This window comes from Passer domesticus, chromosome Z, assembly GCF_036417665.1.
Source record: "Passer domesticus isolate bPasDom1 chromosome Z, bPasDom1.hap1, whole genome shotgun sequence".
In the NCBI taxonomy this organism is placed as follows: Eukaryota; Metazoa; Chordata; class Aves; order Passeriformes; family Passeridae; genus Passer; species Passer domesticus.
Genome location: NC_087512.1, coordinates 57,902,652 through 57,929,993, shown reverse-complemented (window position 1 = coordinate 57,929,993; position 27,342 = coordinate 57,902,652). Strand labels below are relative to the sequence as shown.

At 41.6% G+C, this 27,342-nt stretch overlaps 1 protein-coding gene and 1 long non-coding RNA gene across 2 annotated transcripts; both read left to right on the top strand.

Annotated features, from left to right (window-relative positions):
• The first annotated feature begins 292 nt into the window (after positions 1-292).
• Positions 293-3,375, top strand: LOC135290255 (uncharacterized). The gene is made up of 4 exons (XR_010352993.1): positions 293-1,217; positions 1,613-1,759; positions 2,755-2,900; positions 3,052-3,375. It is a non-coding gene; the product is annotated as an uncharacterized LOC135290255 (long non-coding RNA).
• A 3,924-nt stretch (positions 3,376-7,299) lies between these two features.
• RGMB (repulsive guidance molecule BMP co-receptor b) lies at positions 7,300-22,797 on the top strand. The gene is made up of 3 exons (XM_064402752.1): positions 7,300-7,598; positions 10,836-11,347; positions 19,293-22,797. Exons 1-3 carry the CDS (start codon positions 7,499-7,501, stop codon positions 19,974-19,976), a joined length of 1,296 nt encoding a protein of 431 aa, XP_064258822.1. The 5' UTR covers positions 7,300-7,498; the 3' UTR covers positions 19,977-22,797.
• Positions 22,798-27,342: the final 4,545 nt, after the last annotated feature.

Sequence of the window (27,342 nt, the reverse complement as noted above, 5' to 3'; positions counted from 1 at the left end):
CATCACCAGAAGAAAAGCTTCTGAGTTCCTCATGTGCATTGTTCCTCAGTCTTTTTATGAGAGAGAGAACAACCAGCCTAAAAGTGATGGGAGGGGGAAAGACCTTCCTTCCTTCCTTCCTTCCTTCCTTCCTTCCTTCCTTCCTTCCTTCCTTCCTTCCTTCCTTCCTTCCTTCCTTCCTTCCTTCCTTCCTTCCTTCCTTCCTTCCTTCCTTCCTTCCTTCCTTCCTTCCTTCCTTCCTTCCTTCCGCCACTTCCTTCCTTCCGCCACTTCCTTCCTTCCGCCACTTCCTTCCTTCCGCCACTTCCTTCCGCCACTTCCTTCCTTCCGCCACTTCCTTCCTTCCGCCACTTCCTTCCTTCCGCCACTTCCTTCCTTCCGCCACTTCCTTCCGCCACTTCCTTCCGCCACTTCCTTCCGCCACTTCCTTCCTTCCGCCACTTCCTTCCTTCCGCCACTTCCTTCCTTCCGCCACTTCCTTCCTTCCGCCACTTCCTTCCTTCCGCCACTTCCTTCCTTCCGCCACTTCCTTCCTTCCTTCCGCCACTTCCTTCCTTCCTTCCGCCACTTCCTTCCTTCCTTCCTTCCGCCACTTCCTTCCTTCCTTCCTTCCTTCCTTCCGCCACTTCCTTCCTTCCTTCCTTCCTTCCTTCCTTCCTTCCGCCACTTCCTTCCGCCACTTCCTTCCTTCCGCCACTTCCTTCCGCCACTTCCTTCCTTCCGCCACTTCCTTCCTTCCGCCACTTCCTTCTGCCACTTCCTTCCTTCCTTCCGCCACTTCCTTCCGCCACTTCCTTCCGCCACTTCCTTCCGCCACTTCCTTCCTTCCGCCACTTCCTTCCGCCACTTCCTTCCGCCACTTCCTTCCTTTACAGATAGATCTCTGTAGCTGACAGATTTGCCCAGGGAAACTCTCAGACACTGTCACATGCCACAGATATTTGCTGGAGATATCATACCACAGCAAGAGCATGTTTCTTGCTTAATGTGTGCAGCAGGTTTCTTGCTTGTCTTTTCCCATTCTTTTCATGAATTTTGGATTCCTAAAGCTTGACTGTCCCCATGACAGTGTAGAGGCTGGAGAGACATTCATCTCATTATGTGTTTGCACAGCTTGACACTTGAATAGTGTTTGTGTTGTCAACACCTCAGGGACACATCCTCTAAGTGCTTGTGTCCTGTGCATGGCAGGGGATCCTTGAAGCAGCCATCAGAATGTGAGTGTATCTGCCCATTCTCCCTACTCTGACCTTTCCTACAGCCTCACAAGTCAGACCTTCTCAAATAAAAGTTCCCTGTCCAGCACTGGACTTCTGGTGCCTTGGCAAAAAGAAGATTCCCTCTTGCCTGTAGGAATCAGATCCCTCAGCAGACATTGCTTTTAAATATCTCTGATTTGATGGATATGTGCTGGATGGCAGCACATTTTTAAATTATTTGCTGAGCTCTAAAATCCAGCCCACAGAAGGTGAGTAAATTTCTGAGATAACTAATCCTCACTGAGTCACAACTTCCATTTTTACAGTGGACATTTGCAGGAACCAAAAGAGGGAAGCACTGTTGGTAGAAAGTGCAGTTTTGTATGGAATTTTCCTCTGTTATTTAATTCTAGATGTCAAAATAAAGTGCTACTGAAAAGAAAAAAGTGATGCAGTGCTGCAGGTGAGAGGAGAAGGTAGCAGGTCAAGCACATGAGTTCAGACCCTGGATAGAGGTAGTCCTGTTTGTGTGTCTGGAAGCAGGAGAATTTTCAAGGCAGGTGAGTCCTTGACACAGCGTGGGGCTGCCAAACAGTACAACAGATTTGTGTAACACAATACAACTCTGAAATTCTTCTCCTTGCTAATTGTGTACATAATGTGACATATTCTATAAAATAATTTGTGCTAAATGAAATAAAATAAAAACCCCACAGCATTCCATATATAGAGAATTCAAACAGGAAGGCAGCTGTTCCCAGAAATGTATGTTCTAGGGGACTGCTCTCATCTGACAGGAGGCATTTTGATAAACATCACCAACAACCACAAACTAAGTGATAGAAATTCAAATACCAGGAATACACTGCCTCCAGAGACATATATTCCAAGGGATTTTTTGTCTGACCAGACTCCAGCAGGAGGCATATTGATAAGCATCATAAGAAGTTCCCCCCGCCACCCAGAAAGCTTTTCCTGACAGGATTCCAGCAATTATCCACCAGTTCTGGAAAATGCAATCATACGCTAAAAAAGAACCCCTTCCAGGGTATGAAAAACTGTATAAAATGGACCCTCTGAGAAATAACCCTCCAGAGAGACACAAGGACTTTGGTACAAAAGGACCGAATCCTAAATCTCCCTGACCCTGATCACCCGGCTCAGAGTCGATTTTAGCTTGTGGCTTATTCCAAATTTATACTTTGATAATTTAATAAATGTCTTTAATTATTGAATTGGAATATTCATTCATAACAATAAGATGTACACTTGGGCTATGAATAGCTTTTTTTTCTGCAGACAAATATCAGAGGCTTTTCAGTGCATACATTCATCCATTCCTCTTCTGACTTTAATGGTTTAGCAGTGATAGTCCCCAGTTTTGTACTCCCACTAAAACGATGCACTTCCTTCCCCCTCCAATTGGAGGCATGAGCACCTGGATGTTTCTGCACATTGTGGAAGGGAATTCTCAGAGGACTCAGAGACACCTGTGGGTCACTGTTGTTTGAATGCAGCTTCTCAGACAAGTCCCTGCATCCTCTGTCTCCTGCAGGAGCTGCTGGCTGTCCTGCACCAGCAAAGACCCACAACAGAAGCTACCTTCCAAAGAGTTGAGAGTGCATGAGCTACATGCTATGCAGCAATCTGTGGCAGAGTACAACCCCATCTGATGTACATATCATATCAGCACTCTGAAAGGTAAGGTTATAATTCTAGAAGCCTGAATTTCTAGACTTCTATGTCTACAGGTATTTAGGTAATCTATTGATATTTGTAGAGTTACATGCTGCTTTTTCACCTCTTTCCCCGCTCTGCTGCCTCTGTCCCCTCTTGTCATGCTGGGATCTAGATTGGCAGGCAGGCCAGGCTGAGCAGCAGTTTCAGCCCAAGGTCCCAGCTGCCCACACCTGACAGTAATGGAAGGAACCTCCAGAGGCACCAGGCACCGACCCCCTTGGGAGTGCGTGGGTTTAGGCCAGCAGGGAGCCACTGGAGGACCAGTACAGCTGAAGGTACCAAGGCTGTCACAGGGGACAGCACCACTGAAGGCATGGTGCTGCTGTGGGTGGTGATGATGACACTGAAAGTGTGAAGGCTGTGGGGGCTGAGAGGAAGTAGTGAAACTGAGGGGTCTGGGGGAGCCGATGGTGATGGCAAGGACTGGGGGGACAGAGAAATGGCATGGGCTGAGAGGGATGGTGGGGCCCAGCGCACTGGAGACACTGAGGGGAATAGCAGCACTGTGGGGGCTGATGGGCTTGGAGGGTCTGAAGGGACTGGGGGAGTTGCATGTGGGCTGAGACTCTGGCGACGCTAAGGGCATGGTGGAGATGACTCAGTATTTCTTTTGCTTTCTAAATCTCTCTCTGCTGTGTTTCCATAAGACTGTTCTGCGCAGGAGGAAGCGACTGAGCGGAATCATGGGGAAATGTGCCAGCTGGGTTTCATCTATATCTTTTTCTCTCCATATCTATATTCAGGTATGTTTCTGTCGATATATACCTATATTTCTACATGTCAAGAGCTGTAGTTCAATTTACCGTTATACTTACTTAGTTACAGTATACAGAGATTTAGATATGTACTTTAGCATCTGCTTACTAATGTACACGCTCACTATGTATGTTGTTATATTTACACAGATGCCAATATATTTATATACCATAGATTGTTATGTTTATATATGTATGGAGTTCCATGTAAAACTGTGTGGAGTTGTAAAATTTAGTGTTGAAGTCAGGTAGAAAAATTACTGAAGAAAAACCTCATCAAATCAGGCCTGCTTTTTAGATCAATGGCTGGCCTGTATTTCTTCTAAGCGCACCTAGTACTTTGCAAGTTCCCATTCGAAAACAATCTTGGTATGAATACTTCATTAACTAATTCAATCTATTACTGAGTGAAAAACAACTAGCACCTGCATAAACATTAAATCTATCCCAAAGAGTTAAGTGAAGAAAATATGTAAACAATTTAAAAATAGAGAGATTTGCCAGACAAGTAAAATACCTTTCACTAACCAATACAGTAATTGGCAAGAAAGGTATTAACCAATTAAAGTTGCACAGGAGGTCTGTAAAAACTGTATAAAAATGTGAATGAAGAAGAGGCTTTTTTCCTGCATGAAAGAAATGGAGTCTTGAGGCAGCTGCCAGAACCTGGTCTAGCTCTTAGAACTGCGGTGTCACACTGCAAGGCTTGCTCACTGCAAGAGCTTGCTAAGGAAAGCTACAATTCCAAGTGTAATTTTGAGAAAGCGAAAGAAATCCCCAATCCAAGAGGACATCTTATTTCTTTCAAGACACCACTACTTTCCCACACAACAAGCAGATAAACATAAATCAACCCCACATACAGTGGGGGTTAAATATACTCTTCAGGTATATTTACACTTGTTATTATTTTGGAGTCCAAGAGATCCTTTGTGCAGTCCACAATGTATTTGTAGATTTGGGTACTCTCTGAGAAATTATTTTTCAAATATGACCCTTAGCACTTTTCAGACACTTTCAGACATGGAAGATAGAGATTTGCCTCAGCTTCTAAATCCCCTTACAAGCTATCTATCCTCCTACTTCTTGAGAATTTTTACTGCATTATTTGGGTGTTTGAATTCTTTAAAAATCTTTAGGAAATTTAGAGATCATGGGAAAAAAATCCTGCTGTAGGTAAAAGCACTCAGTTTTAGTTCTGATTTACATAAACTAGCATGATATAGGATAACATAATCTGGTTCCATAAATCAATGGCTATGCTTATAGAATAAATCAGCATTAGTTAAGGGAACATAATTTTATATATATATATCACCCTGTCAATTATCTTGTTTTCTTTATATTTTTTGCTCCAGTAAGAAAAGTCCATAGCAGTATGAAAAAATTAGATCCTAAGAGAAAAGAAATATGCCATATGACCTCTAATGAAGTATCTTCTTAGGTAAGCTATTTGTTGAGCTAAGTGGTAAGAACAGGATCATGGACATCTAAGGCTGTAGAACTTTGTATACTATGTAGTTCAGCATGAGAAGATTCTGCCTCTGCTCAGATCTGGCCACAGTTCAGCCAGAACCCAAAAAAAGCCTGTGGCCACAGCTGTTACTGTGGCATGGATCTTGTGAGGACAAACCCCCTTTGAGACAGAAGATGGACAGGAAGTCAGCTGCACTAATACAGCTATTTGACTTCTGGAATAAAGGGAGAACAGACAGAGTGAGCCTCCATGAGCCTCCAAAAGAAGCATGTACATGTACCCTTACTGTGACAATGTCACAGTCAAAGACAGCTTCAAGGAACGCAAGTAGCTGTTACTACATTATAGAAATTAAATTAGAGAAATATGAAATTAGAAGGAAGAGTGTTGTCTCTTAGTAGCTTAGTCACTTAGTAGTGAACAGCAGAAAAACTATTCTAAGAGCATTGAAGAAAAAGGAAACCATAGATAATAGTTCTCAGAGCCCCAGCTAGATTAATGAATACTATGTGACCTACAGTAGAAGCCAAAGGTCTTCTTTCTAGGTTGTGGCAATTTACATTAGTTTTAATGGCTATTGAAGCTCAGATTTTTGCTCGGGTTTGGGGGCTTTGGTTGGTTGGGTTTTTTTCAGACATGATTGATAAAATGAACAGTTTGTTTCTTGGATATTTATTTTCCACAAATTTTCTAATAAAGAGAGATCCAAGGGAATCAGTTTGTCTGTTTTGTATTTGTGGTTTTCTTATTTGTGTACAGTATTTTGTATATTGTCCATGCTTTATCACAGAATCACCAACATTGGTTCCTTGATGCAACTTAACACCATTTTCAGTTGCCTTTTCATTTGAGACATGGCAGGAGACCCATCCCCACCTGGTTATAACCTCCTCTCAGGGAGTGGTAAAAAGCAAGAAACTCATCCTCCTTTCCTCCAGGCTGAACACCCCCAGCTCCCTCAGCTGCTTGTCAGAGGACTTGTGCTTCAGACCCTTCCCCAGGATCTGTTTCTCTCCTCTGGATTCCCTCCAGTACCTCAATGTCTTTCTGGATATAAGCAGTCCAAAACTAAACAAAGGATTTGAAGTGTGACCTCACCAGTCCTGAGTACAGGGGGATGGTCCTGCTGGCCACACTATTGCTGACCCAAGCCAGGATGCCCTTGGCCTTCTTGGCCTCCTGTGTCCATGCTGGCTCATGTTCAGCACTGCCAGCCAGAATGCCCAGGCCGTTTTCCCCACGCAGCCTTCCAGCCACTGCCTGACCCAGTAGCACTGCAGGCATTGTGACCCAATGGCAGGACCCAGCACCCAGCCTCGCAACCAACTGGCCTCAGCCAGTCTAGTCTTAGCAGACTGAATTATGTTTGCTAGAAAGGAGAAATAGATTGAAAAAAAACAAACAGCCTGAAAGCAGTATTTTTACTTACATCTGAGATGTTCTGTAGTTCCTCCTGTTAGAATCTTAATGACATACTCAAAGGGAAATTTACCTTTGGATGCTCAAAAAACATCCTGACATGACGGCATTTAGCTTCTCCTGCAGATTCTTTTCCCAGTTCTCACCCCGGTGATGCCCCCTGCTCTGTCTCGGTATCCTGTCATCCACTCCTGTCCCTGTGCTGCTATCTGCTCTGTCCCACTAGTACCCGCTGCTCTGCCCCACCGATGTCCCCCGCCCTGTTCCCAGCAGTGCACCGGTGTTGTCCTTTGCCCTATCCAGCCGTGTCCCCCGTCTGCGCCGGAGGTCTTCGCGTCCCATCCTTGAGCTGTCCCTGTCCTATCCTGGCGGTGCCCCCTTATTCCAGCGGTGTTCCTGACCTATCCCGGCGGGGTCCCCTATCCTCTCCTGGCGGTGTTCCCCACCCTATCCCGGGGTGTTTCCTTTCCTATTCCGGCAATGCCCCCTGGCTGACTCCTGCTACCCGTCCCGCCTCAGTGGTGCTGCTCGCTGTGCGGGCGCACTCAGCCGACAGTGACGCGGCGGCAGCTGCTGCGGCAGGCGGGTCGTTGCCGCCAGGGGCCAGCCGTGACGGACAGCTCAGGTAGCCAATAGCAGTCGTCGCAGCGCGAGGGGAGCCGCGGACGCAGCGCGAGCGCAGGCACCGCCACCGCCTCCCACCCTCCCCCCCCACCCCCATCGAGGGTCCGGCTCTTTGTGCGCGTCGCGTCACCCCCCGTTGCGGTGGCTGCGGCTGCACCGCCGGAGTAGGAGCAGGCGGAGGGGGGAAGCACCGTGGAAAACGTCGCTCGCCCGCCCGCGCTGCCGCCGCCGCCTCATGCCGTGGCGCCATCCTGCTTCTGGCCCGGGGACCTGCATGGCCGGGCATGGGGAGCGCTGTGCCCTCCCGCGCCCCCAGGGCTGAGGCGCCGCTTGCCGCTCTGCGGCGGCTGCTCGCTGCACTGGGGCTACTGCTGCTGGGCGCAGGTACCAGGAGTGTGGGGCTGGGAGGGACAGGAGCGCAGCCGTGTGCGCGCAGACGCGAGGAGGTGGCGGTCCTTTCCCTTCCGGTAGAGCCTTTCATGAGGAGGGATTCGCGAGTTGGGCCTGTATACCCCAGAGAAGGCTGCGAGGGGATCTCGTTAATGCGTATAAATACCTCCGTCCGAGAGGATGGTGCCAGGTTCCTTCATTGGTGCCGAGCGACAGGAAGAGGGACAATGGCTCTAAACTGAAACACAAAAAGCTTCACCTCAGCATGAGGAAGAACTTTGCGTTAAAGCGTAGCAGAGCACCGGAACAGGCTAGCAGGGCGGTCATGGAGTTTCTCTCTCTTAAGACATTCAAACCCTACCTGGACACGTTCCTGTGTCACCTGGTCCAAGTATCATGCCTTGGCAGGGGCATTGGACTTGGTGGTCCCTTCCCGCCCTAAAAGTTCTGTGATTCTGATATTTATCGGGCTGTTTGATAACTTGACAGACTTCCTCAGCTAGCCTGATTTATATGTGATCAAAATAATATTATGAATACAACTGAAGGGAAGTAAAAGTTTTGATGCTTTGAAAGTCTGGCTCTAAACTCAGTATTCCCTCTGTCATTTTGCTTGGTGTGGGTCTTTTTTGTGTATCTGAAAACACAGAAGCTGATTGTTGTTAGGGTTTTTTTTTCTGTGTTCTGCAGAGGTATGTATGGCTTGCACAAAAATTTTCAGCTTACCTACACGAGTCATGGTCGTGTCATGGTTGTGCTTAGTTGTAGGTGAGGAATTCCTCATTCTACTTTGTGTTGTCTTGGGATTTTGTTGGATTTGTGTTAGCTATGTATCACTGGAAAAACATTGCCCTTACAAATTCATGGTTTGGATATTGAGAATAAGTAATGTCAATACTGACTCAGGAAGGTCAGCTGTTTCAGGCAAGCAAAGAAATTGCTGCTAGCCTCTCATCACTGGGTGCACTGCAGAAAACAGCTATTTAAAAATGAAAAATTATGTTATTCAGCCTATTTTCCACTTCTCATGGCTCAGGAGTTTCTCGTGTATTTCATTTTTCAGGTTTATTTTAACTCTTCCATGTGTCTTTGTGGCATTCAAAACCCACTTCATGACAGTGAGAAATTTCAGATAAATGTTCCACAGATGAATTTTATTAGATAGTTTTGCAGACTTGGACAGCTGTTGCATGAAGTTGTGCACCTATTCTTTATGAAGGTCTGTTTTCTCTTTGGATGGCAGGAAGTGTGATGGAGCTCTGATTGCTGTGTAGTAGTGCCGATGTTGTGGGCTTTTCCTGGAAGGTAGGGCTTCACCCATTTTGAAGGTACCCACTTTAATCCTGTGGGGGTGGACATGCAAGCGTATCCACGACCCCATGTTACTAGGTCAAAGGGGCCTTCCACCTTCCAGGTTTCCGGATCTTTTACTAACACAGGGCGTTTTGCCCTTAGGTGCATGTCCTTGTAGGTGTTAAAGTGCCTTGTGATGGGCGGGTTCAGGCACTCAAAACTGCAATTGAGAAAGTTGATGGTAAACAGACCTCTAGTTAACTGGATCTGAGGGGACTCCACCTTCATAGCCCCTTTTTGATGTTCTAAAGTCCTTTTGAGGCTCTGGTGGGCCTGCTCCACCACTGCTTGTCCTGTGGGAGAGTAAGGGATGCCTGTTTTGTGGCTCACCCCCCACTCCTGCAGGAAGCTCCGGAATTCCCTGGAAGTATACCCTGGCCCGTTGTCAGTTTTAATCACCTTGTGTGACCACATTGCAGCAATCAGAGCTCCATCCACATTCTATGGGCAACCCCGAATCCTCCCTAAGGGCTTGTTCCTGATGTGCAGGGACCGAGCGTGGGCTGGCATTCCCTCTCGTCTGTCTGGAGGGCCCTGCACTTTCAGGCGGTTGAAGCTGCTTACACCCAACTACACCCAAATTTTAGATTGGAAAAATAAAAATGTCACACAGAATTCGGCCCGAATTAGAAGAGACACCGCAAATTTGACTCGGAGTATGACACCGAAATTGTACATTGGTCTAAACCCAAAAACATTGTGGTTTCGGTGTTTTTGCCATGGGTGGCCGCAGCAAAGGCACTAGGTCTGTTTTCTCTTTGGATGGCAGGAAGTGTGATCTCTCCTGGGCTGGGGTCCTCCTGGTTTTAACCTGTGTGAAAAGTTTGGCTCTGTTGCCCTTAGTGTGTCTTGTTCATTTAATATTTGCTCCTGGTAAGTTCTTTAGTATAAGTTGCCTTCAGAAAGCTGTTGTTAACTGTCATGAAAATCTGGAAAGATTTCAGATCATACCTGTGAGAACTGTGGAGGAGACAACTGTGAAACATCAATTTGCTTGCAAGGATGTTAACTGTTTTTTTATAGAAATCAGCTAATCAGATAAAATCTGACTGGTTTGCTCATGCAAACTGAACTGTTTAGCAGTTGTATACATCTGATCATTTCTTCAGGCTTTTGTGTGAGAGAGTTTCTCTTCCACCTGTCTAATTACTGAATTATGCTGTGAAAGGTAACAGCTACTGCAATGTGCAGGTGAGTTACCTGAAAACTTGCACTTCAGACAGCTGGGTTTTTTTCACACTTTGGTCCCAAAAAAATGAGCAGTTGAAGCTTTAGCTATGGCAGTGCCGGGGAAGTAAAGCAAACTGTTTGTCCGCTTACCTACCCATTCTCCCCCACCCTGGTTTCTAGAAGGGAAATTTTTGCTGTATTCAGTCTAGTGTTTGTCTAAACATTTTTAGACATTTTACATGTCTAACATCTAAACAATGTCTAAACATCATTACTTTGTTGCCTTTACCACATTCTTCTGAGGGGCAGAATTCTATATAAAAATTCAGTAACTTGTGTAAAGCCCTTAAAAGACTAAATGGAGACTTCCTTATTGACTAAGTGATTAATTTAAATGCAGAATTGCATCATCACCTTGGTATCTGGAATGAAATGTTTGGCTTGTACTTGACAGGACCTAGTGCTCTTAATTTTTATTTGGACAATATGAAGTAATGGATTAAGACATCTTGAGTCCTGTCAGCCTCTAAGATAGTCTCCATTGCTATCCTTCTATCTTTCAACCTCTTCTTTTCTGAAATGCAATGTTTCCCTAATGGGTGAGTACTATCAGTTTAAGTTGCTTTCTATGGTACTTGTGGGAGTGGAAAGGGGTATTGCCACCAAAGAGGTTTGCTTTTATGTCTCTCTGCTGTCTGTTTCGCTCAGGAGACTGTGAGCTGCACACATCTTGTGGAATCCAGAAGTGCACCACTGATTTTGTATCCTTTACTTCACATCTAAACACAGCTCTTGAGGACTTTGATTTGGAGTTCTGCAAGGCCCTGCGGGCATACTCTGTGTGTACCTATCGCAATTCCAAAGCATGCCGTGGAAACTTAGTCTACCATTCTGCAGTGCTTGGGATCAGTGATCTCATGACCCAGAGAAACTGTACCAAAAATGGACCCACATCCTCCACCAACTCTGAAGTGACCCATGATCCTTGCAATTACAGTGGCCACACAGAAGTGAGAGAACATCATGGGGGAGAGAAGACACCTCCTCCTGCTTACCTGTTCTGTGGTTTGTTTGGGGATCCTCATCTGAGGACTTTTAAGGATCACTTCCAGACATGCAAAGTGGAAGGCGCTTGGCCCCTCATAGACAATAAATACTTATCTGTGCAAGTGACCAATGTGCCTGTGGTCCCAGGATTCAGCGCTACTGCTACAAACAAGGTACAGATTATTTTGTGCACTGTGCATGCTCCGAGAAGTAAAAGGCCAAGATGGTTCAGTCAGTCATTTAGCCCTTAACAGTGAAGAAGTGTATTAGCTTGAGAATCTTCTATGCAGTAGTATAAAAAAGTAAAACTCTTAGCATCTTCTTTTATGAGCATCAAAAAAATCAGGTTATTTTATTCTCTCTGCTCCTACTTAAGACAAGAAAACTTGTGCCAATCACCACACAAGGCTGTAATGATACAGGTGTAACACTTTAAAACAGTTATTGATTATTGTACATCTGTGACTGCCTGTGCACTAATTAGAAATTTAAAAAATCATACAATGCTGTGGGTTGGAAGGGAATTTAAAGATGGAAAGAATGTATGTGTCTGCTTTTTATTAATTTTATAAACTTCACAGCTAGAACAGTAGAAAGTGGCTCAAAAAACTGGTTACCAAAACAATGATGATTCAGAGCAAAAACAAGAGGGCGAGCTGCAGAGAACTGAGAGGAGGTGGCAAGCTAAATGCTTGTGACAAGAACTTAGTACCTTAGCTTTACTAAAGAAGCAGTGGCATTAAAATTGTACCAAGAATATTAAACCCTTGTTGAGACAGACAAGATTTAAGATTGCACTCCTCTCAGATACTTTGAGGAGTCTAGAGTAGGAATACATCCACTAGTGTTTAATAACTGATGCCATTTCTTTAACTTAAGAAAAGTCCTTGTCTCTTTCTGCTGGATGCAGGTAGCAAGTGTGTCCGTCAATTACTTAACCATGCATTTGAAGCTCATATTGTCACATATCTCTTTAGGAGTAAAAGGGCTTTTTTAAAAACTGTGGTAGTGTAGCTCTTGTATTGTCAAGCTGTATCAGGCTATATGTACACAGCTTCAAGACATTTACACCAGAGAATTTTGACTGTATTGTTAAGTCTGGAAGTAGGTTTTTTTTAAATTACTGGAGTCAGAAGCACGAGTTGTCTGTCACAGTAGGGTAGAGCCTACACATCCTCTGTGGAGTTGGCTGGGCAGTAGTATTAATATAGGAAAATCAGTTTTGCTATTAAGGTTGTGCTGGGTTCTGAAGTATTGGCTAATGGCAATGCTTGGATGAATGAACAGAATTTGGACTTAAGCTCAGAATTACATTTTCCTAACTTAGGCCAGTTTCAAAAACAGTCTGCATTGTGAATGAGTTCTGAAGGTGTATAAAATAAGGGAATGAGACTAATGTGAGTAAGCTTTGCAAAAGAGACTTAGGTCTCCTGCGATCTAAAGTGGAAGAAAAAAAAAAAGCTGCATTTCATAATCTGCAGTAAGCTTTCATCCTCAGTTTTGCTAAACTCTTGCTGAATTTTCTTTATTTCCTTGTTCCTGGTAGTTGTAGAGGAAAAAGTTGAGATTCTTGTGTACAAATTGTGTGGATGGTTAGGGTGTGGTTGTAGTAGATAGGTGATCTTAAGTTTAGCCACATTCTGAGAATGATTGACTGTGGTAGCACAGTATGCTGGTATATGTCTTTTCAAAGAGGTAAAGAGGAGAGCACCAGAAGTAAATGTACATATCGAGGGAAAGTATTATTTTTAAAACTGTGCCTTCTGTCTTTATTTATTCTCAATAAAGTTGGGGTTTTTGGGTTTTTTTTGTTTGTTTGTTTGTTTGGGGGTTTGGTGGTTTTTTTGTTTTTCATAAAATGGTTTTTTTTTCCTCTTAGTAATCCCTGTCATTGCCCAAGCACAGCTAAGTGTGCAGAAGCAATTAAATAAAACAAGATCTATGGTTTATGATACTAGAAATATTTCTAATGCTGATATGTCTCACAAGTTGCACAGTCCTTGAATTTTTTTCTTTTATTTTTTGGCAGATAACAGAATTTATCACACCTATTGTAGGCAAGGAAGGTTGTTTGAATGTACAAGTGACTTAGAAGATAAGTTTTAATATTTCCATGCCCTTGACTCTGTTATTTCTATAGGAGCAGACTACTATAATGAAATAGAAAAGGCCTGTTAAGCTATATTACTACTGCTTCATTCACTCCAGTAACATTTTCCTCTGCAAGTATTCCATTTTAACTGTGGTTGACTATCTACAGTTGATGTATATAAATTATTTTGGCCACAGGGTAGCTTAAAGGACTTCTATACTTCGGTGACAATTTATCTACATGGAGTAATCCCTGGCTGAGAGCATGCCAATAGGTCTTCTGTCTTCATCATATAAAAAGTTTTCAGACTGTTCCTTTTTGTTAGTCTTGCACGTATTTGAAGTATATGTTTAATGGGAAATACAGGTATATGCTGAACTTAAATTGTATAGAAGCCCAAGCAAATACTAATCTAAATTTCCCTTGAATCCCTTATTTGAAAGAGCACATCTTGTGAGAGTTGTGTACTTACAAAAATGCTCTTGACAATTTGTTTGTAGGTGTTTTGCACATTGGTGTTACTCATAGTAACATATGTATTTCACCATGAGCAGAGCTATTTTGTGTTCTGTGGTCTAGCTGAAACTTCAAAATTCCCATTTTTTGCCTGATGTGCTTATGCCCCTTGGCATAGCATCCTAGGGCCTTTCAGATGTAACAGGGAGATCATCAGCAGTTAACTGGGAAACTGGGTTTAAGTTTAAGCTCTTCTTTCTTTTTCTTTCTGAAAGACTTCCTGCATGTGTTTTGAGTAGGTCACTGGCATTATTAATGTTTGATTTCTGCAGCTCTAGATAAAGAGCTTCCTTGTCTTGGAGATAGTTTTGCAATTCCCTGAGATTAAATGTCTATTCAGGGAGCAGGTAGGAAGGGTATTGTCTAGTGCATTAAATAGAACATTGGGGTTTAAAAATTTTTATTTATTGTGTTCTTTATTTGGAGGAGTACAAAGTCTTTATAGCCTACTGCACCTGTGACTGGTGTTCTGGATATCACTAAAGTAATTGTCCCTGAATAGCAAATGAGGCAGAGATGCTTAGGCTTGCCAATGGAAAGCTTTCCTTCTTGTTTGGAGGTGTCTTCTTGTTTGCATTAATTGGAAATGAGGATTTTCCTGTCCAGGTGTTCTGTAATAGATAACTTGAGGGTGAAAGAGTGAATTTAAGGACACAGAGAAGGAAAAAACACTACAGAGCTTTTTACTGTAGTGATTTATTGGGTATAAACCTTGGAACCTGGGAATTGGTGCTATCAGCAGGGTAAAGGGATTTGAGGGATAAATGTTCTTTTACCCAGAGTCAAAACACTTTAAATATCTCTTTTGTAGCATGGTTTCATTTTTGCAGGAAATTATTGCAGAGTGAGCACAGCATAATAGAAAAATAATTAAAAAGCAATTGGAAGATAAATGTTCTAAATGTTTTAAGAAATAGAAGGATCAGGTAACTTGTCACATGTCATTATTCTTTTCATCTTTATGGACATTTTGCTTAAGGTAGAGATGGATTTGTCTTATTACATAGAATCAACTTTATACTACAGTTTCATTGGAGGCTGCAATAGAATAATTTAGGTTGGAAAAGACCTTTAAGACCATTGAGTCCAGTCGCAAACTGTCAATTCCACCACTAAACATGATCCATAAGTGCCGTGTCCACATGCCTTTAAAACGTTTTTGGGGATGCTGACTGAAGAGGCTGGGAATCCTGCTGCAGTACTCAACAACTCTTCCAGTGAATAAATTTTCCCTAATATTCATTCTAAATCTTCACAGCACAGCTTAAGGTCATTTTTTCTCATCCTGTCACTTGCTGTTTGAGAGGAGAGACTGATTTCCACCTACTACAACATCCTTTCAGAGACTTGTAGAAAGCAGTGAGGTCTTCCTTGAGCTTCCTTTTCTCCAGGCTGAACACCCCAAGCTCTCTCAGCCTCACTTCATCAGGCTTTGCTTCAGTTCCTTCCCAGCTCTGTTTCCCTCCTCTAGACTTGCTCCAGCACCTCAGTGTCTTTCCGGTTATGCGAGGTGCAAAACTGAACACAGGATTTGAGGTGTCACCTCAGCAGTGCTGTGTACAGAGTACAGTCCTGCCTGGTCCATATGGCTACACTTTGTTTGAACCAAGCCAGGATGTCCTTGGTCTTCTTGGCTCCCTTTGCCCACTCTGGCTCATGTTCATCCAGCTGAACAGCCAGCTTCCTTTTCCACTGGACACTTTTTCACTCACTCCTCCACAAGTTTGGCAGTGTTATAATAAAGGTTGAAGTTAATGATATTAGAGATCTTTTTCTAGCCAAACAATTCTAGAATTCTATGAAATGCAATGTAAAATAACAACATAGTGGTACCTTCTTTATTGTAATTGCATTGTGGCACTAGGGAAGCTAGCCTCATTGTCGCTGCTAGAAATGAAGGGATGGGACTACCATCAGGTTAAGAACAATTTATTGCTGAGATAAACATCAGTGTCAGAGGCCATGAGATTTTAGAGGAGCAGGCAGTTGGCCATAGTACAAAGTAGTCATAAGTTTCTTCATTAGAAGGCAGTATATAACTTTCTAAACCAATAGACAGTTGCCACAGGATTTATTTTGCTTTTCTAACCTATCACATTTACTTACTTCTACTGCACTGTGGATACTTTTATCTCACAAGCACACACACAAGCTTTTGTTATAACTTCTAAACTCTTAAGTTTGTTCCATACAACCACACCCCTACATTGTAAATACTTCACACCATTTTACCAGTACATTTTCTCACTTACTTAAGGCATATTGTCACTTACAACTATGGAAATACAAGTTCATGATTCTTCTGCTTAGTATCTCTGTATTGTATTTTCACATCAATCTAGGCTTCTTCTAAGGCTGCAGATCAAACCCTTCTATGTCTGTCTTCTTCTAAGGCTACAGATCAAACCCTTCCATGTCTGATTCCCACAGGAAGTACAAGAACTCAAGAGCTGAAAGTGCTGTTTTTGTTTAAGGCACACAAGCTTTAAATCTTCTACAAACACATTAGGGTCTTCTCTAGAAATGGTAGTTCTACAGTTCAGTAACACCATCTTTGAAAGGTTTTGTATGAGGAGTGGAATTTAAGAAAACTTCAGGATCAGTGTACTCATCAGTACTGGCATCAGTAGGAATGGGAAGATGACGTCCAAAATGAAATGTGTAAATTTTATGTGTGGGATTTCTTTGGTTTAGTAATCTTACTATAGCTGATGTTTGTTTATTGTATCCTCAGATAACCCTCTGGAAAGCTTTATTTTCATCTTTCAGTTGCCGCATTGCAGAAGACCTCTATATATGGCCAAAGAGTAAGGCTGATGCACTGATAGTTTCAAAGATCTTTCTTTATGTGAAGATTATGGCATCTGGATTTTTCCGTCCTAAGTTTAGAAAGGGCAGCTAATCTCTAGTCTGTAAACAGTACTGTATAAGCTGCTTTTTGAAGGTGTTTTTGGGAACCAGACAGAGTACTGAGAAATACTGTAGGTACATAAACATATATAACACATGTTGAGTCTGTAAGAAATAACCATTTTCACTTTTTAATGCTCTCTGATACCTTGAGAATTTAAAGAGAGAAAGCTCTGCAATGACATTTTGCTTCATCTCCCTTTGAACAGGTTCTGAAGTATCTATCAGTACCAGGGCATGATACTGAGATAGGAGTGTGTGATAAGGCAAAGCCCATGCAGCACTCTGGTTTTACTGATCTGGCCAATAGATTAGATGGATGTCACCCAACAGACAACAGAATATTCAAAATCAGTGTCTTGAGCTGCAGAGTTCATATACAAGTATGTCCTTGGAAGATCTTAATGGTCTCTGTTGAGTCTCTGTTTAGAGTGTCCTTGCAACATGGACATGCCTTTATTTATCTAATACTCTTTCAGCTCTCATTCAGCATCCATTGTTATTGCTAATCTTAAAATAGAGTGAAGGCTTCTTGTTCTTTCTCTGTGTTCTAAAATTGTGTGCATTTCATTCTTGCAAATGAGGGAGCTGGAGAGATCAGTTTGGTAGCTTCTTCCTGATAAATTTTGCCAGGTGCCTTGTTTAAATATTTTATCAAGCATCCAGCTCATTATCTCATTAAAACAATGAGACTTCTTTTTGGCTCCAGACTTGTTTGAGTGCTAAGGAGACTTAGACTTCACTTCTGTTGGTGTGTAAATTATTCTTTCCCTGCAGAACAACACAAATGTGCTCAAGGAAATAGCAATGCTTCTTTGTCTGAGCAGGCTGAGATAGAAGTCTGTTTCATCCAAACTGTGTTACACAAAATAAAAGGCCTTTTACTGCATTATGGCCTGGATTATATGCAGAAATACTAATAATTTGAGGGACCTCAAGTTTCTCTTCTGTTGTTTGCTGAGCTTGCTTTACTAAGAGCAAAGCTGTAAGGTCGTCTTTACAGCAACAGGGGCACTTATGTGTTTTCTGGATTTTGGGCATAAGCGTTTCAGCTCAGCTGTGGTTCACAGACATCACTTTACCAAATTATTTGACTACAGATGATCTCAAGGTATATAGCTGATACATCTCATGCTGTATAACTGATTAATGCAAGGAAGAACCATTGGAAAAATCCAGTCAGCACTTGTGAGAACATAGTCAAAATAAGGAGTGTCCGTGTTGTGAGACAAACACTGACAAAGCATCAACCACCTGACATTAACCCAATATTGAAAATAAATGTAATATTATTTAGGATATGTCTGCTTACTCCAAAGAAGAAATGGTTGCAATGGGAGGAGAGAGGTGGGAAAACTTGTGTTTTATACAAGTGGTGTAGAGAGATGGGGCTAAGGAGGGCAGAGGTTTTATTCAAATTGTTTGTAACTAGCTCTTGATTTAACCTCTTGCTCTTAGTTTAAAGCAGAGAAGCAGAAATAAAAGTTGTGCAGAAGTGCGATGGTTAACTGAAACTAAAATGTGAGGTTGCTGTGGAACAGATTTTAGGTTTAACCTTAGTTTAACAATATCTTCTGCTATGTTTTGAAGTAATTTGAGTCTCATAGCAGACTACTTAAATCATAGACTAACTAATTTGAGATAATCAATCAATGGTGAAAATAATTATTAAAATATCTCTTCTTAGTGCAAAATGTCTTTTGACCCTTTCAAGAAGTCATTCCCCTCTAGTCATTCTTCCTCTAAAGGAAGTAGCTTATCTCTTTATAATACTTGGATGTGAATTCTCATTCTAATTTTTGTTTTAGGAAAGCTGCTAAACATTCCAGACTTGGTCTGCCATATAGCCTAGTTATTCCCTTCAAGTAAGAATGGAGGACCTGCTTTTTCTTTTATTGTGACCTACTCCAATAAGTAGAAAATTTTAAAAGACTAGTTCTAATCTTAAAAAAAATTTAAAAAGTGCTTTATGCTAATGATTGTAATGTTCAAAGTCACTCAGTCTTCAAAAGCACATCTTCGGGTGTCTTTCAGTCTTGCTTTTTTTCTCTGTGGGCACATTTTCTAGCACAGTGGACTCAAAGTGTCAAATCTCCCAGTTCCTAGGACTAATGCATCTAGGATCCCTAAGCTGTTTGACTAGTTGTTCTTCTTGGTCTTGATTATACCTTTCTCTGATTTTGCATGGTCTCATACTGGTTTTGCCATAGTTGCCAGTGTTGTGGGAATTACTTGGTCCTTATGCTTCTCTCATTGCAGGATGCATTCCAAAGTGTTCGGAAACTGTGAGGCAGGAGGTGGTTGTTATGCTTAAGTAAATATAAAGTGTTTTCCTTTCCTGACCTCAAGGCTGTTACCACATGCTAAAAGTCTTGCTTCCAGACCAGCAAAAAAACCCCAAATTTAACATTTGCCATCCAGTAAAATACTGCTTTAAGCATGTGTACAGGCTGTTTTCCTTAGGCGTGAGTTGTGGACAACTGTCAGGTTTTAAGGTAGTGGGCAGTTCCAGACATATTCAGTTACAAAATGGAAAAGGGTTTGAGATGATTATTTATTTCTTTCCACTAATTTTGTCCTTTTTTTCCCCTCCCCCACAGATAACTATTATTTTCAAATCATACCAACACTGTACAGATCAGAAAGTATATCAAGCAATGACTGATGATTTGCCTGCAGCTTTTGTTGATGGTACAACAAGTGGAGGAGATGAGAACACCAGGAGCTTGCACATTGTGGAGAAAGTCAGTGGCAAATATGTTGAGATGCATGCAAGGTACATCGGGACCACAGTGTATATCCGCCAGCTTGGGCACTACCTGACCCTGGCCATTCGCATGCCCCAGGAGATGGTCATGGCCTTTGAGGAGAGCCAGGATCTGCAGCTGTGTGTGAATGGCTGCCCTTCCAGTGAACGTATTGATCAGAGTGGCCACTTGCCATTGCCTGTGATGGGAAAGCTGCTTCCTTGGGGTGCTGCATTTCATCCCCAATCAGGGTACACACTGGAAACAGCCACCACCAAATGCCATGAGAAGATGCTTGTGAAGGACATCTATTTTTACTCGTGTGTATTTGACCTACTCACTACTGGCGATGCCAACTTCACAGCTGCTGCTCACAGTGCCTTGCAGGATGTGGAGGCACTGCACCCCAGCAAAGAGCACTGGCATATCTTTCCCAGGAGTGGAGATGATGGTGTGGGCAGGGATAGCAAATTCTTTGTCATTCTTGGACTTCTGTACTTGATCCTTGTTGCATATTTGTACAATTTTTTTTTTTAGACTCCCAACAAAATTTTGAAATATATGTTGTCATAATATATTGAGTAAAGAGGAATATATATGTATATACAATGTATATGAAGGGATGTTTTGTCTTGGGGCATCAATCAGGTAGAATGTTAACTGTTTTCATGTATGTTTGATTCAGTATTCTATGTATCTATTTGTTTTACAGTTGTTGGAAACTTTTATAGTGTTGCTGCATTGAGACCTGATAAAAAGCACTTTATTTTTTACACTTTAGATGTATGTGTGTATCTCAGTAACTATGTGTTACACATTAAATCCTCAATGCTATCTCTTCTCTAAGTACTACTTGGTTTAACACATTTTTTTAAACAGAATTAACTTGTTGGTTTTCCCAAGAGACCATTAGCTAATGCCAAACATATATATTTTGAAGGTAGTGAATGATCTCCAAAGAGAGCTTAAACATAGAAAACTTTGAGGGAACACCTTTTTTTTTTTTTTTTTTTCCTTGACAGGCCCTCCAATTGTCTGTATTCTAGAAGGCTAGATTTATGGTTTTTTCATGCTTGGAAACCCCACAATGTATCAATCTTTGCAAAACGTTGTAGGTATGGTTCATTACTATGCCAGTAAGAATTTGTGTGTGTGTAATAGAATGGCTGTTCAGTGTGTAAGTATTTTAAATTATTATAATAGAAGAACAGTTGTCGTGTCCCATCCCTGCCCCTGATGAGGAATGTCAGTAAGGTGGTATAAGGGACCCCTGGTGGGGTGCACAGAAATTAGAGATATAGACCATGAACTAGGCAGGTAATCTATAAATAAATTCTCAGTTTGTCTCCTAGCCAGATAGGATAGAGGGGATATTGCATAGCTGTGTGCTGAATACAGTTGTTATACTTCTTGCAGATGCTTGTTTCTCTCTGCTATAGAAGATATGTAAATTTATGACCAGCAGCTGCAAACCAGGCCAGTTTATTGAAAAAGATAAGTTTATTGAAAGAGATGAGGAACCATTCCCTCAGGATCAACAACTCCCGAGTTGAACAATTCCTTTGTAGTGTTTGCAGAGATATTTACAAGAATTATAACACAGGGATCTGTGTTACTGCTGCATCCCTCCTGAGAGACTTTATAAAAATCCTCTTTTCAAGTAACCTCAGAACTCTCAGACCAGAAGAACCCTGGAACAAAAAATTATTTTCTTTAAAACTAAAGAAGAGATGGGGAAATTTGAATAAATTATTCAGAAAAGTCCACAAGATTACAGAACTTAGTGTAACAAGATGATCTGCTAAATATATATGGAGTATTTCATCTGCAAGGCTAATCAGACACTGTGAAGGTAAATTGAAAGTGCCAAAACTTACAAGAAGTTATGTCAGATACGTGTGAAGAAATACAGACCTAATAAACCTAACCACAACTGTCAGTGTTGGTTCACTAAGCTTGTATTACAGCTGGGAGTTGAGGTGTGTTAGAAATAATCTTACCTGGAACATGTATCAGTGAAATGAGTTGTGAAAATTGCTGTAGAAGGCAAAAGGAGCTTTAAATATGTATATGTTTACTGTACACAGAAGGCAGCTGTCATACCTGTAGGAACTTACTCACAGGTGTTAATCTTAACACCACAAGCTCTGTAGAAGGCTCTGTAATGTGATCATTGGTATTTTAATGCAACAACCAGTCAGTGATTACTGATGCTATCTGTTTGCTGGCCTTTGTCTTAAGCTACCCTTGGATATTAGTGGCTTACTCAAAAGGGTTTTTTAAGTATCTTCTAGAACACACCTTACCATATGTTTACAGAGCTTCTAACAACAGGTAATGATAGTTCTCTGTAGTTGTGGAGTCTTGACAACTTCCTTAGTAAGCATGTTGCAGGAGTGGCAGAGACTGTATGCCTAATCCTTTATTTTGTGTGTAAAAAAGGCTCCTAAACAAGAGTATTATGAAAAGAAATAGTAGGGTCAATTGCCTGTTAAACAAAAAATTCGGGGTTTTTTGCTGGAAAACCTTTCTGGAAGAAAAATGTGCATAAAGAATCTGTTTAGTGGAATACAACTGGAGACTATGACCTTTTGTTCTTGTGGATCAAGTTACAGACCGTCAGTATTGCGTTTCCTTTCAGATTGCTGTTGTACCGTTAGAAAATAGAATACCAATTATTTACATTCTCCTACTTTAGCATTATGACTACCATGCATTTGTTTTGTGAGTTTTGAGGCTGTGCATCTGTTTACTTATATACATTCCAAAGTAAAGCAAGCAATTCTGCAAGCTTTGTACTACCTATTGAGAGTTTCATTAGTGGACATGTTTTGGAAAAAAGGCTAGGAGCGTCATGGCTTTCTTCTCTTCTGAGAAGAGACAGCACAGTATAAAGTCTTGCATTCATTTTCTTCATGTAGGTACAGTGGTTGTCTTTTACACTGAAATTTTCATGCTTTGGTTATTTAATGCCCATCTCTGTCTTGACTGGTATAAATTCTTTCCTGTCTTTCCTTGTTCCAGCTATACAATATCCAAACAGAACTGATAACAATTCCCTTTTTTTAGCAAGTATTCTGTGTTTTTTACAAGGTAAGCATTCTCTGTATTGTGCTGCTAGTACTCTTGAACTGTATTCAAAGCAAACGGGGATTGTGGGGATCAGTGTTGTCCATTAGATTTTATAGTTCTCATTAATCACCTTGTTATGGAGAGCAACATAGCTACAGATCGAGTACAAGTATTCAGGTAAATTTGTGATGCTGATGTAAAAAAAAATTGCATCTGATCTGATTCCGAATTCTTTATGTTTGTAACTGAACTTCGTTGACATTAAAAGCTGCTATTACTAAATTAACTGTGAACAGTAAGATTGATTACAGTCTTTATGGAGTGGTATCTAAAGCTGAGACACACAGTAAAGCCTTTTCATCTTGAACCCAGATGTTTCTCTGGGATCTCTAATTCTTTCCGTAGTCCAGTAAGCCCCCTTAAACAACCTGTATTTTGCTGCTGAGCAGAGAAACGGAAAGCAGTCTTGAGAGTTATACCTGCACCCCAGCCAGAGTCACATGTTGGTCATCTGCCTGGCTTACTTTGCAGGACTTTTTGGGCAGGTTTGACTTGCTCACTCATGTTTGGCAGGTGATGGCGGAGTTGTTTAGAGTGTAGTGGTGATGAGCATTCTGCTGGAGTTTGGGAAAGCAAGCTGAAATTCCTCTTCTGCCTTGGTCTTTCACATCTTGTGATTAATAGCTGGGAGCTATTATTGAATAAACATAATTTTGTGGTATTACAGGGGGATAGCTTTATCCAGACTTAGGTCCAGAGGTCTTAGGTGCCTCAAAAGAGACTGGAGGCATACTTCAGCACTTGAGAGGTATTTTACCTAAATTCAGCAAACTAAACCTGTAAGCTACTTCTGTAGTTGGTGGAGTGAATGACAACATTCTAGATTGGACCAAATTATCTTCTGGAAATGGCTATTACTATTGTCCAGGAGAGAAGGAGACAGCTATTTTAAGTAGCTGAAGTCAGGTGAAACTAGTCCAGCCCTGATGGGTACATTTTAAATTCCAGCCTAGGTTCACAGCCAGGGACAACCTATGTTCACTAGAGACAAGCCACCTGATCCAGCACTTCCTGCACAACTCCCTGTATCCCAGACCTGGCTGATGGAGATACCTTGGCCTGGGAAAGTCTCACACCAGACCTTGGTCTTGCCTGTAGTCTGAAACCTTCAATGTTTTATTATCTTGAAAGTAGAACTGAAGAAGGCAACCCCATGTTTGTTGTACTGGCCTATTTTCTCTAAGTGCTCTGTGGGTCAGGGGAAGGGTGGAAAAGAGAAATTATGAAGCTCTAGTCAGAGGGTAAAGAGGAGAGTGGACCAAGTGGGTAAGGTCTTAGTGGTAAGTGCTTCTAATCTTATTTTTTGTCTTTAAATCCCAAACTGTTTACATTTTCTAGTGAATGATGTACATGATATAACAAGTGTGTGTAGCTATGATATTTTATGGAAAATCCCTTCCTAGGATTTTTCCGTCCAGTAGCTGAGGGCCTCAGGAAAGAAATGTAAACAATAACTATCTGCTGCTGTAGAATGCAACAGGTGCATCTTCCATTGGTCCATGTGGATTGTTTTCAATTGATGACCAATCACAGCCACCTGTGTTGAGGCTGTGAGCAGTCACAGGATTTTGTTATACATTCTATTCTATTCTTGTTCTTTGTAGCCTTCTGATCATTCTTTTCTCTCTGTTCTTTTAGTATAGTTTTAATGTAGCATTTTAATATAATATGTAAGATAATAAATCAGCCTTCTGAGAAAATGGAGTCAAGCCTCATGTCCCCACACAGGAACATCCACTGCAACAAGTGTGCAGAGGAACAAGGGCTGCATTTTCTAATTACAGAATTTTATCTTTTAGGCTCTTCTTGGATGTGTCCTTGCTGCCATTACCATACAAAGGTTTTACAGAAAGCAAAACAGTTTCAACAGCTGGCAAAACCCTTACATACCCTGCAGCCATGTTATTAATGTATTTGACTAGAAAGTAAGAGGTGTTTGTTTGAATCCCCACTCCAAACTGTGTGAAGGAGATGTGCAAACAAAGGTTTCTTGCCTGCTTGGGTGACTGCAGTAGTAATCCTACTGGGCTTACCATTTTTATCTGAGAATAATCCGTGATAAAAGAGCAAGCTGCTGTCCTTTCTCAGGAAAAATGCTCTGCTTGGAATTGTGTGAGACCTGCCTTCAAACAGTATATTGGATTGAAACTACTCCCACTTGGTGGGGTATGTCAGAGGAATAACTTTCTCTAACACTGTCTGTAGAGATACCTTAGTGGTGGCAAACTCTTGTGGGCAGGTCAAGTTAAAAAATCATGTATATCACTATCTGTGATGCCATCTCTAATCCCTTTCTTCTGACCTTTGTAGTGCCAGTGGTTTGGCATGACAATGCCTTCATCTAGTTCTTCTTCCTTCAGATGCTGCCAGTTGTCACTCACTAGCTTGCCTAAAACATCATGAACAAATTCTCTGTAAAAGTAAGTTGATACTCAGCCATGAGAGAGAATTGTTACCAGAACAGTCTTTTGGGGGGGGGGGGGGGGGGGGGGGGGGGAATTACAATGCTTTAGCAATTATAAATCCTATAAAAAGGCCCTAATCATTAAATTGTGCTTTGCACAGTAGTGTTTGGGGTTCTTTGGAATGCTACCATTTCAGAATGATTTTTTTTTTCAATATGGGATGAGCTTTATGTATGTTAGAGATAAATAAATAGTCCCATTGGGAAATCACAGACAGATACTTCTCTATAATAAGACTAATTGGTAAAAAATCATTACAGATATGCCTGTGCCTATGGCAGTCACAGTCTTCTGCCCTCTGTCCACAACTAGTCTAGGCTTCTTGGCTAAAAAATATGAAATCCTCTGTGTTTGAGTCCTTAAGAGCTTTCCACAATCAGACCTGTCTGTTCATTGACTAAAGTGTTGAGAGTTTCTTCTGTCTCAACAGACCATCAGGTAACTCTTTTAAGACAATGGATTACTTTTTCACTTCCTGTGGATGCATTTTTTTGTATCGTTTTACTCTGATAATAAAATCTGACAATCCCGATGTTGCCGTTTCATGGACAGAAATAGAAGACCCTTAAAAGTGGAAACACTTTCTACTTAAGGGTTTAGACTCAGATAAAAATCCAATTTCACAGTTATAAAAATGAAGCCAAACAGAGCTCTTTTCATAAATGTGTTAGGATGTTGTTCCTACATTGTCTGCTGAGAACAAAGTGTGTAGGCAAATCTCTATTTCTGCACATTTGAGGTGATTTTGCTCTGAGTTTTTTCTACACTAGCTCAAACAAAGCAAACAGCTGTCAGCAGCTGGAGTGCATTACATGATCTTCTAAACATTTCTTTCCATTAGTTCTGCCAGGAAGGATCCATTTCATCCAGTCAGAGATGTGAATCAAATGCAGGGTAAGAGGGAGGACGAAATAAGGAGGTTCTCTTCAATAGTGGAAATCTCACCAGCTCTTTCAATGTTATGCAAATGTCAGTTGTATTGTAATTATAATACAAACCTTTAAAATCTCTGGATAAAAAAAATAATAACCAGAACCCTGCAATCTAAAAGCAGTTCATTAGTCTAATAACCGAAAACCCCTCCCAGTTTCAACTTTAACTAGCCAGTGAAAGTATCCTCTGAGCAAAGTGCCAGTAGTTAAATGGCAATATATTGGCCTCTGATGGAGGCTTTAAATTAACAGCTGCTAACTGCAGTGTAATTGTGCACAATAGGATTGTATTACATTACATTACATTACATTACATTGACAGTCATTAATGAAGTTTCCCAAGGTAACAATTTAAGCAAGATTTTTTACCACTAATTTCACCTTAGTGGGGTTCTTTATTGTATATGTGTGTAGACCACTGTGTACATAGAGAGTCTCTTTGATTTTTAGTGTCCAGATATAGTTTTCTTTTGTGCCAGAGTATTCGGTGGTTTGGAGACTAAAACAATTAGGGTTTTTTCCTCTTGCCTTTTCACCTCTGTTGCTTATGCATAGAGACAGCATTTAGTATCCCACTCCTAAAGAGGGATACAAGCTAGGAATCTGCTACTCTCCCGTGAGGATGGAATCCTCAGCTCTGTCTGCAGACCAGCAGACAAAGCTGCATCATCCTCCTTCTCCGTGACACGCCTGGGAGCAGCAGCGGCGTGGGCGCAACCCGTCGATTTCTCCCCACCTGAGCTGATTCTTCTTAATAAAGGCATTATAAAAGGAGAAAGATCTCCTGCCCATTTATTTCACTGGGTTGCTGGCCAGCTCTCAAAGGAGCTTCACCAGGGAAAGACCCATCATGCCGGATGAAGATATTCCCCATGCACTGTATAAGCCAGTGCTGGACCCTGGTAATCCCTTTCCTGTGGTTTTCATAATTATCCTTGGAAATTTCCTATTTTTCTGTTTCCTTTCTATCCTTCCTTCATGAAAAAATTAGTGAGTTATCACTTTGAATCCAAACGTCTAACCTCGTTTGTGTTTTAATATCGCTTTCAGATATGTCTAGAACCTACTTTGCTCAATTGTGGATCAAATCAAAACTCACCTCACCTTAAGATATGGCTGGTTCTTGAGTTGGCCAGAAACTAGAGAAGCCTTATCAGCCTCCTCATAGTACCCCTGTGAAGCAGCACATCTCCTTTATCCTGACCCAGGGCCAGGTAGGTGGAAGAAGGGAACCTCTGCCCATCCATAGGGAGTTCCACTGTCACTTGCCACCTTCCCCAGCTTCTGTTGAGGGGATTCACTGGCTGCCAGATGGGGGAATGTCCCAGCCCCTCATCTGTTGTTGGGGTAATAAATCCCTTTTGTAGGTACAGA

Excerpts from the sequence above, each read along its gene's own strand:
- RGMB (XM_064402752.1), top strand. The coding sequence starts at position 7,499 with ATGGGGAGCGCTGTGCCCTCCCGCGCCCCCAGGGCTGAGGCGCCGCTT. Across the intron at positions 7,599-10,835 it reads GCTACTGCTGCTGGGCGCAG|GAGACTGTGAGCTGCACACA; the intron begins GTACCAGGAGTG and ends TGTTTCGCTCAG. Across the intron at positions 11,348-19,292 it reads GCGCTACTGCTACAAACAAG|ATAACTATTATTTTCAAATC; the intron begins GTACAGATTATT and ends CCTCCCCCACAG.